The 15,301-nt window shown below is 41.5% G+C and overlaps 1 protein-coding gene across 1 annotated transcript; it reads left to right on the plus strand.

The window, feature by feature from the left end:
• Nucleotides 1–6,836: 6,836 nt before the first annotated feature.
• On the plus strand, nt 6,837–13,026 carry paqr9 (progestin and adipoQ receptor family member 9). Its single transcript, XM_075451266.1, has one exon. It carries the CDS (start codon nt 7,817–7,819, stop codon nt 8,972–8,974), a length of 1,158 nt encoding a protein of 385 aa, XP_075307381.1. The 5' UTR covers nt 6,837–7,816; the 3' UTR covers nt 8,975–13,026.
• Nucleotides 13,027–15,301: the final 2,275 nt, after the last annotated feature.

A 15,301-nucleotide genomic window follows, 5' to 3' on the forward strand; every position in this document is an offset into this window, starting at 1 on the left:
TGGGCTACATAGATAATTGGCAATCTTTCTGGAGAAAACCTGGTCTGATGAGGAGAGACGGCATCCATCCCACTTTGGAAGGAGCAGCTCTCATTTCTAGAAATATGGATGAATTTATTTGCCACCCTAAAACATGACAACCCAGGGTTCAGACCAGGATGCAGAGTTGTAGTCTTACACACTTCTCTGCAGCTTCCCACCTACTGCTACCCACCCAATCAATTAACACAAAAGGAGCAAATCCTCTTGTGCAAAAAGAAATTATTAAAACAAAAACTTTAACTGAACAAAAACATCAAACTATTAAATGTGGTTTGCTGAATATCAGATCTCTCCTTTCGAAGTCTCTGTTAGTGAATGAGTTGATTTGTGATCATCATATTGATATATTTTGTCTTACAGAAACCTGGCTGCAGCAGGAGGATCATGTTAGCATTAATGAAGCAACTCCCTCTGACTGTTTAAATGTTCACGTTCCTGGAACCACAGGCAGAGGAGGAGGAGTGGCAGCTATTTTCAGATCAGGGTTACTCATCAGTCCCAGACCCAAGATTAGTTTGAGCTCTTTTGAATATCTGATTCTCAGTTTTTCCCACGCAAAGTGGAAATCCCAGAAACCTCTTGTGTTTGTTGTTGTGTATCGTCCACCTGGCCCTTATTCTGAGTTTCTGTCTGAATTCTCAGAGTTTTTATCCCAGTTAGTGCTGAGTACAGATAAAGTCATTGTAGTGGGTGACTTTAATATTCATGTAGATGTTGAAAATGACTGCCTGAATATGAACTTTAATTCTATATTAGACTCTATTGGATTTTCTCAGAGTGTTCACGGACCGACTCACTGCCTTAATCACACCCTTGATCTTGTTCTGACTTATGGCATTGAGAGTGAACAGTTAACAGTGTTCCCTCATAACCCTGTCTTATCTGACCATTTTCTGATAACCTTTGAGTTTACATTACTTGACTATACAGTTTCTGAGAAGAAATTTACATATAGAAGGTGTCTATCAGAGGATGCTGTAACCAGATTTAAAGAATTAATTCCATCATCCTTTTCTTCACTGCCATGTGCAGATATGACAGAGGACGACTACATAAACTTTACTCCAGCAGCATTTGACTCTCTTGTTGACAGCACTATAGTTTCAATGCGTACAGCACTGGACAATGTTGCCCCTCTGAAAAGGAAGGTAATCAGTCAGAAGAGGTTGGCTCCTTGGTATAATTCACAGCTGCGTGCTTTAAAGCAGACTGCAAGAAAGCTGGAGAGACAGTGGCGTTCCTCTAATTTAGAAGAGTCTCAGTTAGTCTGGAAAGATAGTTTAACAATGTATAAGAAAGCCCTTCGTAAAGCTAGAACTGCTTATTATTCATCATTGATAGAAGAGAATAAGAACAATCCCAGGTTTCTTTTCAGCACTGTAGCCAGTCTGACTAAGAGTCCGAGCTCTGCTGAGCCAGTTATTCCTTTAACTCTTAGCAGTGATGATTTCATGAGCTTCTTTATTAATAAAATTGTTTCTATCAGAGAGAAGATTGATGGAGTCCTTCCCACTATTATCAGTGATGTATCATCAAGTACAGCAGCTTTAGAAGTATCTTTAGAACCTGATTTGTATTTAGACGGCTTCTGCCCAGTTGATCTCTCTGAACTAACAACAGCAATAGTCTCTTCTAAACCATCAACTTGTGTTTTAGACCCAATCCCAACCAGACTGTTCAAGGAGGTTTTCCCCTTAATTGACACTTCCATATTGGATTTGATCAATCTGTCTTTGTTGACAGGATATGTACCTCAGACTTTTAAGGTTGCTGTAATTAAACCTTTACTTAAAAAACCTACTCTTGATTCAGAAGTGTTGGCTCATTATAGACCTATATCCAATCTCCCTTTTATGTCTAAAGTTCTTGAAAAAATAGTTGCAGCTCAGCTTTGTGATCACTTACACAGAAATAATCTGTTTGAAGAGTTTCAGTCAGGATTCAGAGTGCATCATAGCACAGAAACTGCACTGCTGAAAGTTACCAATGATCTCCTCTTAGCCTCTGATAGCGGACTTGTGTCTGTGCTTGTCCTGTTGGATCTCAGTGCTGCATTTGATACGGTCGATCACAGTATCTTATTACACAGACTTGAACATGTTATTGGGATTAAAGGAACTGCATTAGGCTGGTTTAAATCATATTTATCTGATAGATTTCAGTTTGTTCTTGTAAACGAAGAATCTTCCTCACACACCAGAGTAAGTCATGGAGTTCCCCAGGGTTCTGTGCTTGGACCGATTCTTTTTACTTTATACATGCTTCCATTAGGTAACATTATTAGACAGCATGGCATAAATTTCCATTGCTATGCTGATGATACTCAGCTGTACTTATCTATAAAACCAGATGAAACCAATAGGTTGGTCAGACTACAAGCATGTCTTAAAGACATAAAGACCTGGATGACTCAGAACTGTCTGCTGCTAAATTCAGACAAAACTGAAGTCGTTATCTTTGGACCTGAGCGTTTCAGGGAGAAATTGTCTAGCTATATAGTTACTCTAGATGGTATTTCCTTGGCTTCTAGTTCTACAGTGAGGAACCTTGGAGTTATTTTTGACCAGAACTTATCATTTGACTCGCATATAAAACAGGTTTCTAGGACTGCCTTCTTTCACCTTCGTAATATTGTTAAAATCAGGAACATCTTGTCTCAGAGTGATGCAGAAAAACTAATTCATGCATTTGTTACTTCAAGATTGGACTACTGTAATTCTTTATTATTGGGCTGTCCAACATATTCTCTGAAAAGCCTCCAGCTGATCCAAAATGCTGCAGCCAGAGTTTTGACGAGAACTAACAGCAGAGATCATATTTCTCCAGTTTTAGCTTCTCTTCATTGGCTCCCTGTTAAATTCAGAATAGAATTTAAGATTCTTCTCCTCACATATAAAGCTCTTAATGACCGAGCTCCATCATATCTTAAAGATCTCATTGTAAGATATTTTCCTAACAGAGCACTTCGTTCCCAAACTGCAGGTTTACTTGAGGTTCCCAGAGTTTCTAAAAGTAGAATGGGAGGCAGAGCCTTCAGTTATCAGGCCCCTCAATTGTGGAATAAGCTGCCAGTAAATGTCCGGGAAGCAGACACCCTTTCCACTTTTAAGACCAGGCTTAAAACTTTCCTTTTTGATAAAGCTTATAGTTAGGGATGGCTCAGGTGATCCTGAAACATCCCATAGTTAAGCTGCTATAGGCCTAGACTGCTGGGGGGCCTCATCTGACACACCTTTCCTCACTTTACTCTCTTTATGTATATGTGATATTATTGTGGTCATTAACTCGTGTTTCCCTGTTCCAACAGATATCCTTTGAATGGTGTTACAGTGCCGCCGTCGCGGTGGCCCCCTGCCCCCCTCCCCCCCCCTTTTTCTGTCTTCTCAAACCCCAGCTGGTCGAGGCGGATGGCCACCCTTCCTGAGTCTGGTTCTGCCAGAGGTTTCTTCCTGTTAAAAGGGAGTCGTTTCTCTCCACAGTCGCCTCAGGCACGCCGCTCAGGCCGGGAGATTGGACCGAAAAACAAAAAGTTTTCAGTGCAATCTGTTGGTTTTCTTAGCTAGGAAATTGTTTTTGAATTGGCTCTATATGAACGAATTGGATTATTTTATGAATTATGATTATTATTAATTAATTGAATTCCAATTGGCTTGAATTGGACTTACTATCTAAGTGCCTTGAGATGACATTTGTTGTATTTGGCGCTATATAAATAAAAATGAATTGAATTGAATTGAATTAAACATAAGCGTCTGCTACTGGCCCCCACAGCTTTTTCCCCTACTTTAGAATCCTCCATTAGGCCACGGATCAACTTTCCACTGACTGTGCTTCAAACACAAGTTAATATTTAACATGGCCTCCTGTTTATGAGGCAGATGAATGCTAAGTTGTTGTAACTTTATATGAAGCAGAATGTCTTTCAGGGCACTGTGGTGAGGGGGGGGGGGGGGGGCAGGCAGGGGCTGTTTGTACCCAACAGGGACGGACTGAGCATTCTAAGCAGAATACGGATCGGCCTCTCTGTTGTCGTTTTTCAGGTTGCAAGTGTGTGTGTGTGCGTGCATGCATGTGTGTGCGTGCGTGCGCGCGTGTGTGCGCGCGTGTGTGCGCGCGTGTGTGCGCCTTGTACACCAGCAGCTCCCCGTAATTATCTCGGAAAGGGAAAACGCAGGTTGATCAAAGCGTTGGCTTGAACTTCTGCACTCCGTCGAGTTACAGCAAGACATGCAATGAGCTGGAACCAGACCGGAAACTAAGACAGTAGACCTTCAAAATAAATCACGTTTGTTTGTTGGTTTGGCAACTGCGTCAGCAATATACTGTATGTATGTTTTACATGCTAAAAAAAAATGAAAATGTCTAGAAGTTATTACACTGTACATTTTCAATTCAATTCATTTAATTTTTATTTATATAGCGCCAAATACAACAAACGTCATCTCAAGGCACTTAGATAATAAAGTCCAATTCAAGCCAATTGGAATTCAATTAATTGTAATCATAATTATTCATAAAATAATCCAATTCGTTCATATAGAGCCAATTCAAAAACAATTTCCTAGCTAAGGAAACCAACAGATTGCACTGAAACTTTTTTTATTTCGGTCCAATCTCCCGTCCTGAGCGTGCCTGAGGCGACTGTGGAGAGAAACGACTTCCTTTGAACAGGAAGAAACCTCTGGCAGAACCAGACTCAGGAAGGTAACAAGTTACTTGAAAAATGGTACTTTACACTTACAGGTACCGTCCAGACGAAGATCGTCCTTGAAACATCCCATAGTTAAGCTGCTATTGGCCTAGACTGCTGGGGGGCCTCTTATGTCACACCTTTCCTCACTTTGCTCCCCCCTGTTTAATTTCTCATATGACATTATACATGTGACATTATTGTGGTCATTAACTCGTGTTTCCCTGTTCCAACAGATATCCTTTGAATGGTGTTACAGTGTTTGTTGTCCCCTCTTTTCTGTCTTCTCAAACCCCAGCTGGTGGAGGCGGATGGCCACCCTTCCTGGTTCTGGTTCTGCCAGAGGTTTCTTCCTGTTCAAAGGGAGTTGTTTCTCTCCACAGTCGCCTCAGGCACGCTCAGGCCGGGGTTCGACTGAAGACAAGTTGCGGTGCAATCTGTTGGTTTCCTTATATTAGCTACGATCATGTTTTTTAATTGACTCTATATTTATGAATTGGATTCATTTTTAAATTAATTAATTGGATTTGATTGGATTATGATTACAATAAATTGAACTCAAATTGGCTTGAATTGGACTATATTATTGAAGTGCCTTGATATGACATTTGTTGTAATTTGGCACTTTATAAATAAACTGAATTGGATTGAAATGAAAGAGATCAAGGAAGGGACCTTTGAAAGACCCTGGTTCCTGGAAAAGGCTCTTGCATACTGTTTACAGTTTACTTCTTTATAACCAATTACTGCGCCTTCCAGCCAACATCCATATGTGGGGCCCTGATCGGCGGCGTCAGGGTTTATATATGGAGCCCACTTGCTAACATACTTGGGGCCAGGCTAGTTTTGATCTCAATTTCCACGGATGCCTGAAATATGTTCGCCCAGATGGGTTTATGATGGGCCTTGGATGGGACCCACGTGACCTTGTTTTAAAGTGCCAAGCTGGATCTGATAACACGACAAAAATCATAATTGTTTTTGTAAAAGTTAAGCATCAAAAACATGAAATAGTTCAATTCAATTCAATTCATTTTTATTTATATAGTGCCAAATACAACAAATGTCATCTCAAGGCACTTAGATAATAGTTAATACAATGTAAGAATTTTAGAGTATTTCCTACATTGAGATCTATGTGCAAACAGTCTAAACTTACACTATGAAGCCACTGATCATGCCACCATATTAACCTTGTAGCACCATGAATAATCATTGAAAAAAATCATTTTGGCTCTTCTTGCATCTTTTTGGGTGGGAATAAACCAATATTTTTGGAATTTTTGGAATTGGGCTATTTTTGATCATTTTAGGCAATGTTGTATATTTGCATCTGTGGGCTTTCCTGATTAATTTTGTTCACAAAACCAAGTCATTCTCTGCAGATCGTTTGGCAAAAAAAGGTATAGTGAAAGTTCACCAGTAACTGCTGCTACCACAATAAAATGTATATAATAGACCTTTATTGAACATTCTTAATACAAAGTGCGGAACGCAACCATCATAAACTTTCCATTCAACAACAAATCAAACAGATTTCACAGATCTTTGTTGTGAAAAAGTGAAGCACATATAAAATGCAAAAAAAAATGTAATATAAATACATGAAGCACATGAAGCTAATAAAAAAAATGCAAAAAAATAATCATAATAATACAATTTGGAGACCTGAGCTCCCATTACCGCTGTGAAAGGTGGACAAAGCAGACCACACCAAACAAGACCAGAACCAACTAGAACAGACCACCGCAAAGCAGAGTGTAATTCACTGAGCCAAGAAAATGATGCTGTGACAACTGTCGGCACATAAAATATAATGTAAAAAAATATTACACATGAATGTAAATAATTTATGTATATTTAAAAAATCAAATAATGTAATGTAAATAAAAATATAAATAAAATATAATGTAAATAAATAATGTAAATAAATAAAAAGCTTGTTGCATATCTGCAACTGTGGGTGCTACAAGGTTAAAATGTAGAGAGGAACAACTGTGCCCATTTTGTTCACTTGGTCGCCACATGACCTCTGAAGGGTGTTACGTCACATGTTTTATTTTGAAACTCCTCGCCGGAAACGTGTTGTCCTGACCTGTGTAACTTGACGGCAGTACCTGTCAGGCAGCGTCCCGTTTTCTCCGGGCTCCGTTGAAGCGCCGTCAGCCTCACGGGACGCCGCGCGCTCGTCAGTGTTCTGGCTGTCATCCGTGATTTTAAAGCCTTGATTCCCGGTTGTAAAATGGCGTTTTCATACGTGACCTTCCGTTAGAGGACTACACACACAGCGGTTTCTCCTGAACAGATGGATTCGTTTCTTACTGCGGCGCACTGCACTGTAACGGAACGGAACGGAACGGAATGGAATGGGTGCTGAATGAATTAAAAGTCGGACGTGGATACAAGCTGAATGCCCAGGAGCAACAGTGGGAATAGAAGCCTGCTGGAGGCTGATACGGGGCTAATGGCCAGTCTGACCTACATACCACTCAGCTTAATGGACGCATCCCCTGCTGTATGGAAACATTAGACAGTTACTAATGTGCTGTGCAGTCTCGTGCCACATAGTAAGGGACGTTCATCTGTGTTTGCTGCTGTAGAACTATGCATAACGAGCTGTGAGTGTGTGAATTATTCATTCATGCAGAAGAAGTCCTATGCAACAAAAAATAAGACCTACAAGCAGATAAGCGTTGCATGCTGGGTGTTTTGCTGACCTTTGGTAATGCTCTGAGGGGATCAAAGTAGAAACCAAAAGAAAAAAATTGGACCAAGTGAGAGGCCTGAGGCGCCTGGGTTTTGCCCCCCCCTGCCATTCTCCCTGCCTGTCGCTGGACTACACACTCACTCTGCTCTTGGATTTCCCTGCAGCTCACGCGGCCTGCATGGGAAGCCAGAATCAATGGTCCAACAGGAGCTGGGCCGAGGGTTCTTTTGTTGCCTGTAGATGCTTTACCCACCCCAGACTGCAGTGATCAGGAGTACCAGGAACAGCAGGGTATTACAAACTGAAGTGTTCTGCAAGGGAGCTCAAATCGAAATCCATTTCCTGGCTGACGGCAGCGCAGATAAACCGTCTTCATCATGCTTCTGAACTGCGCTCAGCCATTGCCTCTCCTGAGGCACACAGATGTGCCGCCTCGAGTCATAGAAAACTTCATCCTGACCGGCTACCGCTTCCCAAACTACAGCCTGAGGGATTGTTTACTGTCGGCGTTCCGGCCCACCAATGAAACCGGGAATTTCTGGACACACTTCCTGCCCGTTTTCATTTTTTTGTATTACTTTGTGGAGGTGTTCGGTTGGGACCGTGCACCTGATGGCAGTGCCCCGTTCTTTTATCCGCTGTGGAACTACTTTATCGGGGTGTTCTGCCTGCTGATGGCCAGCAGCATGGCCCACCTGCTGAACTCAATGTCTCTGGTCGTCAGAGAAGTTTGCTTCTTCGTGGATTACGGCACAATCAGCGCCTACACTGTAGGCTCGTCGCTGGCGTACTACTACTACATCCATCCCCGGGCGGGGATAGTGGAGAGAGAAGGACACAACAGCTCCCACATGGACTCCAACCATGAACCTGAAGAGGTTCTCACATCGTATGCAATGCCAGAGTTCAGCATGTTCTTTGAGACCTTCTACATCCCGTGCGCATGTGTTATAGCAATCATGTGCGTCTTGTCTTGCTGCAACACTCGTCAGAGGTGGAGGAAGCATCGATACATGATACGAACGCTGGTTTTCCTCTTCCCATTCGTCATCTCTTCCACACCTGTCTTCTACCGCCTCCTGACCAGATCACCTTACTCCACCGCCTCCTCCTCCTTTGCTGCTTCCACAGCCCTGCCCAGCTTCTTCTATCGCCACTGCCTCTGGCTGCTGGTGTCAGCCCTCTTCAACATCAGCAAGATCCCCGAGCGCTTCGCGCCGGGCCGCTTTGACATCTGGGGCCACAGCCACCAATGGTTCCACTGCTGCACGTTTCTGTCCATCCTCGATGAACTCCACATGATCAAAGCTGAGGTGAGGGCCATCCTGCTGAATCCTGATTTGCTCTTGCCCCCCTCCGTCCTGTCCCGTCTGCCCGGACCCACAATCGCCTCCACCTATGGAGTGATGCTCTTCCTCCAGACCACCATCATCTCGATCATCATTTGCTTCTCGTGGCGTGCCAACTGCGTCGACAAGCCCCAGAGAGACCAAGAAGGAGTGGAGCACCCCAAGAAATACCTGAAAACTCAGTAATCACAAAAGAATCTTTTTTTTTTATCATCATGCCGGATGTTTTCCACATGCCTACAAAGCCATACTACAATAAAAGGCCCACAAGAAAACAACACTCTCCCTCTGATTCCAAGTCTCGCATATGTTTTCACCCTATTTGGGAGTGCTCTCGAGCTTCCGTAAGGAAAAGATGGGGACAACAGGAGATGGAAGGATTATATTCTGGCTGTCTTGCTGAGTGGGTATTAAATGTCCTTGCCAGTTTTTCTTTCCCCAGAGCTGCTCTGGCGTGTTCCGACAGGATGTCTGAGCAGTGGGGATAACAACTACCTCTCGAGGCTGTACAGTTGAGGACAGAAGAAAAGTGTTGCTGCCTGTGAGAGAGCATGTGACGACTCGTTTTAACATTTGGTTGAAGGGATGCAAAAATAGTGGGACCATTTATAGAACTCTCTGATGTCAGATTCGATTTTTCTTTTGTACTTTCGCCTTCCTCTGACCTTTACCAGCATCTTTCCAATATCCTCCACTGTGTTTACAGTCGAAGCCATATTCCATGCTGAGCTGGCCCCTCATTCTGACTTTTGTTAACTCTACTCTCTTCTTCTGGCTGTAGGGAACGTTCGTAGGCAGTCTCATTTCCTCTTTCTCAAGCGCTGCAGCAGGAAGTAGGGCAGCTTTGCAGACAATAACAGAAATAGCTTGACCTCGTGAGTCTTACAGTAAAGCACTTTCAGGGGGCTGCTCGGTCTGCTTCTGTCATTAAGAAGACATGCTCACTTTCAAAACTAAAAGATGCTGAACATTTTCAAGTATATTGTGATGTCCTTCTGGCTGGTTATTGGTCATCTGGCTGTGAAGTGCATTCATGTTGCACTGAATGCATCTGCTGCTTGAGTGTTTTTCTCACTCATGACCAGTTCCGCACAGATCCTGTTCACACTGCTTAAAGCGGTCCAGTTGAAAATGTGAAGTGAATGGGATGAGCAGAAAATAAGCAGACTGGAGCTTTCTGTTAAACACCGAAGTGGGAGCTTGATAACTTTTTGCTGGCAGCCAACTTCAAACATGCATCTGAGCAGAGGCTGTAATGTGAAGGTCTGCCTGTGAACATAGGCACAGCTCTAATGATGAAGCCGAGGTTTGTCATGTCATGTGATGTACAGCAACCTCTCAGAGAAAAAGCCATAGCATGACAAAGAGGGAGTTGAATCAGTATAATTGTGGTTTATAATAAGCAGGAACTTGACGCTGCAGCTGAAAGGTTGGTGATGAGTTCCATTTCCACTTTATTGAAGCCATAGATTTCTATACATTTTCTATTCAGTTCTGATTGTGTTAGTGGATGTTACTCTTCCATACAGATCAATCATATTTAATGAATATGTTATTTTGGGCTGATATGAAAAAAATAACAGCACATTGAATCAATTTCCAAAGTTGTCTGTTTATTGTGAAATTGAATACTGTGTCAACTATATGAGAAGCAAAAGGAAGAGCATTAAGTGTTGTATGTTGACCTATTTACTCATGTGGTCAGGTATATACTGTTTCAAAGGAACGGATGCCCCGTGGCTTCAGTATGAGAGTAACATAATCTGATGCAGTGAGATTAGAAAGACTGAATGCTAACCTTAATTTAGGAGCTTCTTTTTCTTTGTTCAGCTTTCAGTTGCATGACGCAAGGCTTGGCCTTATTCCTAACAATATTTCTGTGCTGTAGACTCATGTCCTGTGTTTTCAAGCATTCTGCAATCAGAACCAAACCCACCAAGCCTCGTTTTGTTGTTTAAAGGTTAGGGCTGGTTTTTGTTGTCTTCATTTGCATCCACATCTGCTGTGTCATTGGAGAACAAGGAAGAAAAAGAAACTATGCTAGCCATGTAAGCTAACAACAAATAATGGATAAGGAAAATAATATATATAAATATAGCCTTATTTTTGTGTTTAGATCGCTAGTATTTTGAATATCACTAATTAACATAAAATATGTCAATCACAAAATTGTTGATATTGCACATTATGTCCATCCATCCATCCATCCATCCATCCATCCATCCATCCATCCATCCATCCACCCATCTGTACGTCCACCATCCATCCATCCATCCATCCACCCACCCACCCATCCATCCATCCACCACCCATCCATCCATCCACCCACCATCCATCCACCCACCCACCCATCCACCACCCACCCATCCATCCACCCATCCATCCATCCATCCATCCACCCATCCACCCATCCATCCATCCATCCATCCATCCACCCATCCACCCATCCATCCATCCATCCACCCATCCACCCATCCATCCATCCATCCATCCATCCACCCATCCACCCATCCATCCATCCATCCATCCATCCATCCATCCACCCATCCACCCATCCATCCATCCATCCATCCATCCATCCACCCATCCACCCATCCACCCATCCATCCATCCATCCATCCATCCACCCATCCACCCATCCATCCATCCATCCCGCCACCCATCCATCCATCCACCCATCCATCCATCCACCCACCCATCCACCCATCCACCCATCCACCCATCCATCCATCCACCCACCCATCCACCCATCCACCCATCCACCCATCCATCCATCCATCCATCCATCCATTACTTAAACCCTCTAGGTCCCGTGGGGCATTTAAAAACCTTGTATTAGGGGTATCCTCTTTTCAGAAGGCTTTCCGCTGTTGAGGAGTCTGATCTGCTCAATCACAGAGGAGGAAATCTGAGTTCATTCTGAGTCGGTTCACTCAGTGAAATGGACCGTGACTGTCAGAGAGGACGAGTATGTGTTTTTTCTGTCATGCCTTTGGTGTGTTGTTGAAAGTAATCATTTAAATTGCAAAACTATCATATGTATGTCACATTTTACATACAAGCATATTGAAACATGATGATGTTGGTCATTGTCTAATTTTATTAATTATATATTAAAATCTGCACACTTAACTGCATTCATTTGCACACAAGACAGTGACTAGAAATGGAAGCTGTGATGTGGCACATCTTTGACCGTGGAATGAATATTGAAGGACCATATTGAGTGGTGTGCTATAAAGCTGCTGTAAAGCTCCCTAAAAATGTTCCTTTTCGCCTCGTTTCCACATGTGTGAGTTCATATTCAAGTAAACTGGCAGCCCATGGGAAGCTCTGTAATGTCCCATAGTTGAATTCAGTTTATTTATACCAGAGCCAAAGTATGGTATACTTGGCTTTCTCGTTGGCTCTTTACTGAGAACGCAAACGAGTCCAATTCAATAGAATTATTATCTACTTCAATTTGCATCGTATCAAGTTCATTGAAAATGTATACATTTCACTGTGGATTTCAGAGACATCGCTCTTTGTATCAAGAAGCTGAATGAAAAGATGGGAAGTGGTGTAATGTATGGAATGCATACATGGTTGTTTGTATGTCTTTCAACAACATCACTTCAGCAAGCCAATGTGAAAATCCAATTATACAGGACAGAACAATTCTGCGAAGGGTAGACTGTCTTCCATTGCTGCCATAAAGCTTCCAACCATGTGAAACAATTTAAATGAAAGACTGAACACGCGTGTAAAAGAGGCATTAAGGGTCAGCCCTGCAGTACTGTATTATTCCAACCCCTTTCAGGTTTAAGTAGTGCTCCCTAATGAGTGCTCAGAGGGATTCATCAGATACCGATGCAGCTGATGTTGAAGCGATGTTTCTACCTCAATACAGCATTTGTATCAATCATTCTATGCCGAGAAGAACCATCGTTGAAACAGACTTTGTCCCCTCTCCAGACTGGCTGTCGCACTTGAATCCATTGACGTGTAAGCATGACTCAGTGTGTGAATGTTAGACTTACTGACTGCTGTATCTTACCTAGTGATGTACTCAGGGGTGACTCTAATAGATTATTTAGACAGGCATTTAATTATGAAGGATTAGAGACGGAGGCCAACTACAGTGCTTTGTGTTTGTTAGTGCTCAAAAAGTGAAAACCCTGATGTTAACTGATTTATGAAGAAGCACTAATGATGTGTATAATTTGAGTTTTATTGAATAAATTACAAAGATAACAGTTTTGATTGTGTGTTTATTTATTTGTTTATCTATATATTTAACCTGTACTTGCAGTATTGTTGGCATTATATTTTTCCAAATAATGTAGATAAAAGGATGATAAATAAAAGTAAAAAATAACAATCACAAAAATAGTGTTATGGAAGTTTAATTTTTAACTATTCGAGTAGATCAGGTGAATGTTTTTTTCATAAAAAGATCCATAGATACACATTGGATGGACTGTCTTTAAATTTTCTTGACTAAATAAGATAATTCAGTCATAACTCCAGATAAACTAAATGTCTGCTGGTAGTAATCAGTCATTTAAAAAAGACCTTACCTGTTTTTTGTTAGCAGCATGGTGGTAACATTATTTTCACTGAGAAAAAACTTTCCAATCTGCAACATTTTACAGAAATGTCCTCCTTTTGTAATAATACTGAAAAAGACATGAGTGACAGCTGGCTTGCGTCAGAGTTTTGGGGTACTGGGGTATGAAATGGGAACTGCAGAGATGTCACTGCCTTTATGGGGGCTCATGGGACCTCAGTGCACCTCTGGGGTGACAATGCACAGAAACCCTAAGGTTAACCTTACACACAACGCCACTAAAGGCTAACCTAACCTATACATACATACATTCACATGAGGAGCACAATAACCTCGCTCAGCATGAAAACTAGATGTAATGGCAAACAGCTAACCCATTCTTTCCAAAATGAACTATCATAAGATCAAACTGGAATCATACAAAAAATGTTAAACTATGTTAAACTAGAGGCTACAAAAAGATTGATACCATTTCTGTTCCTCATGGTCCTTTATTACTATAGTATGGCCCTTTAGTAAATTCTTTTGGTACTCAGATAATTTACCACAGATTTTTTTGTTCTTTCTTTTTCTTTTTACATATTTCTCTCTGAATGCTGTCACTGAAGCTGCCAGTATTGGCAGCAGTGGGCCTGTATGCTAACCAGATATATCTGTTCCTGCGCTGTAGCTGATCATCTTTATGAAAGTTTCAGCCATTCATTTTCCCAAACACAGAAATGATTATTTTCATATTATTGTTTATCAAATAAATTAGATATGCTATTCATACTTTTATTTTTGGTAGATACTTTTAACATGCACTTTATTAATGCTGGAATTGCCACTCAGTCAACTCTCCCAACCAATTTTACTAAAAGTATAACGACTGTTCCAGATCCAAATAATAGTCTAAATAGTTTTAATTTCCGTTCTGTTTCTGCCTATGAAGTTCAGAGGGCTTTGCAAGGATTAGACTGTAAAAAGTCTACTGGCCCTGACCAGATCGAGCCTTAATGCTTACTGCTACAAACTTGATTGCTGACCCTATTGCCTCCATTTTCAATGTTAGTTTATACAGTGGTTCTATTCCTAAATCTTGGAAGTCTGCTTTTGTCCTCCCACTTTTGAAAAATGGAGACCCTTATATTTTGGACAACTATCGCCCAATCTCTAGATTATCAGTGCTGGCCAAACTCTTTGAATCTCTTATAAATGAGCAATTTAAACAATTTCTAACCGAGAACTCCATTTTAAACCTAATGCAGTCTGGCTTCCGACAAGACCATAGCACAGTCACAGCTGTAACTGTAGTCACAAGTGATATTTTAAATGCCTTGGATGATAAGAAGTCCTGTGCTGCAATATTCATTGATCTTTCTAAAGCGTTTGATACGGTGGACCAAGATCTTCTTTTGAAGCGATTACAAAATATAGGTTTTAGTGGTACTGTATTAAGGTGGTTTTCAAGCTACCTCAGTGGTAGAACACAGTGTACTGTTATTGATAACTATACCTCAACATCATTAGAAGTCAGAATGGGGGTCCCACAAGGGTCGGTTTTGGGCCCGATTTTATTTTCCATTTTCTCTAAATGACTTGGGTAGGGACCTGAAGGAAGCAAAAGTGCATCTTTATGCAGACGACACTATTTTGTACACCACAGCTTCATCAGTGAATGCTGCATTTACACAATTGCAGTCTGCTTTTAATCATGTACAAACATTTCTTATTGAGTTAAAGTTGGTACTGAATGCTAAAAAAACAAAAATTATGTCTTTTACACAATCACGTTCTTCACCTAACATTGGTGTGTCAACACTAGTTGGCACTGAAATAGAAAGAGTATCGTCTTACAAGTATTTAGGGATCTGGTTGGATGATAAGATGTCTCTCGGTGTCCATATTGAGAGCCTCTGTAAGAAACTTAGACCAAAGTTGGGTTTTTTCTTTAGAATGAGGAAGTGCTTTCCTTATGCTGC

The sequence above is a fragment of the Odontesthes bonariensis genome, chromosome 19 (assembly GCF_027942865.1).
Source record: "Odontesthes bonariensis isolate fOdoBon6 chromosome 19, fOdoBon6.hap1, whole genome shotgun sequence".
Taxonomy (NCBI): Eukaryota; Metazoa; Chordata; class Actinopteri; order Atheriniformes; family Atherinopsidae; genus Odontesthes; species Odontesthes bonariensis.

What these genes read in the sequence shown, in the direction of transcription:
- paqr9 (XM_075451266.1), top strand. Translation starts at nt 7,817, where the DNA reads ATGCTTCTGAACTGCGCTCAGCCATTGCCTCTCCTGAGGCACACAGAT.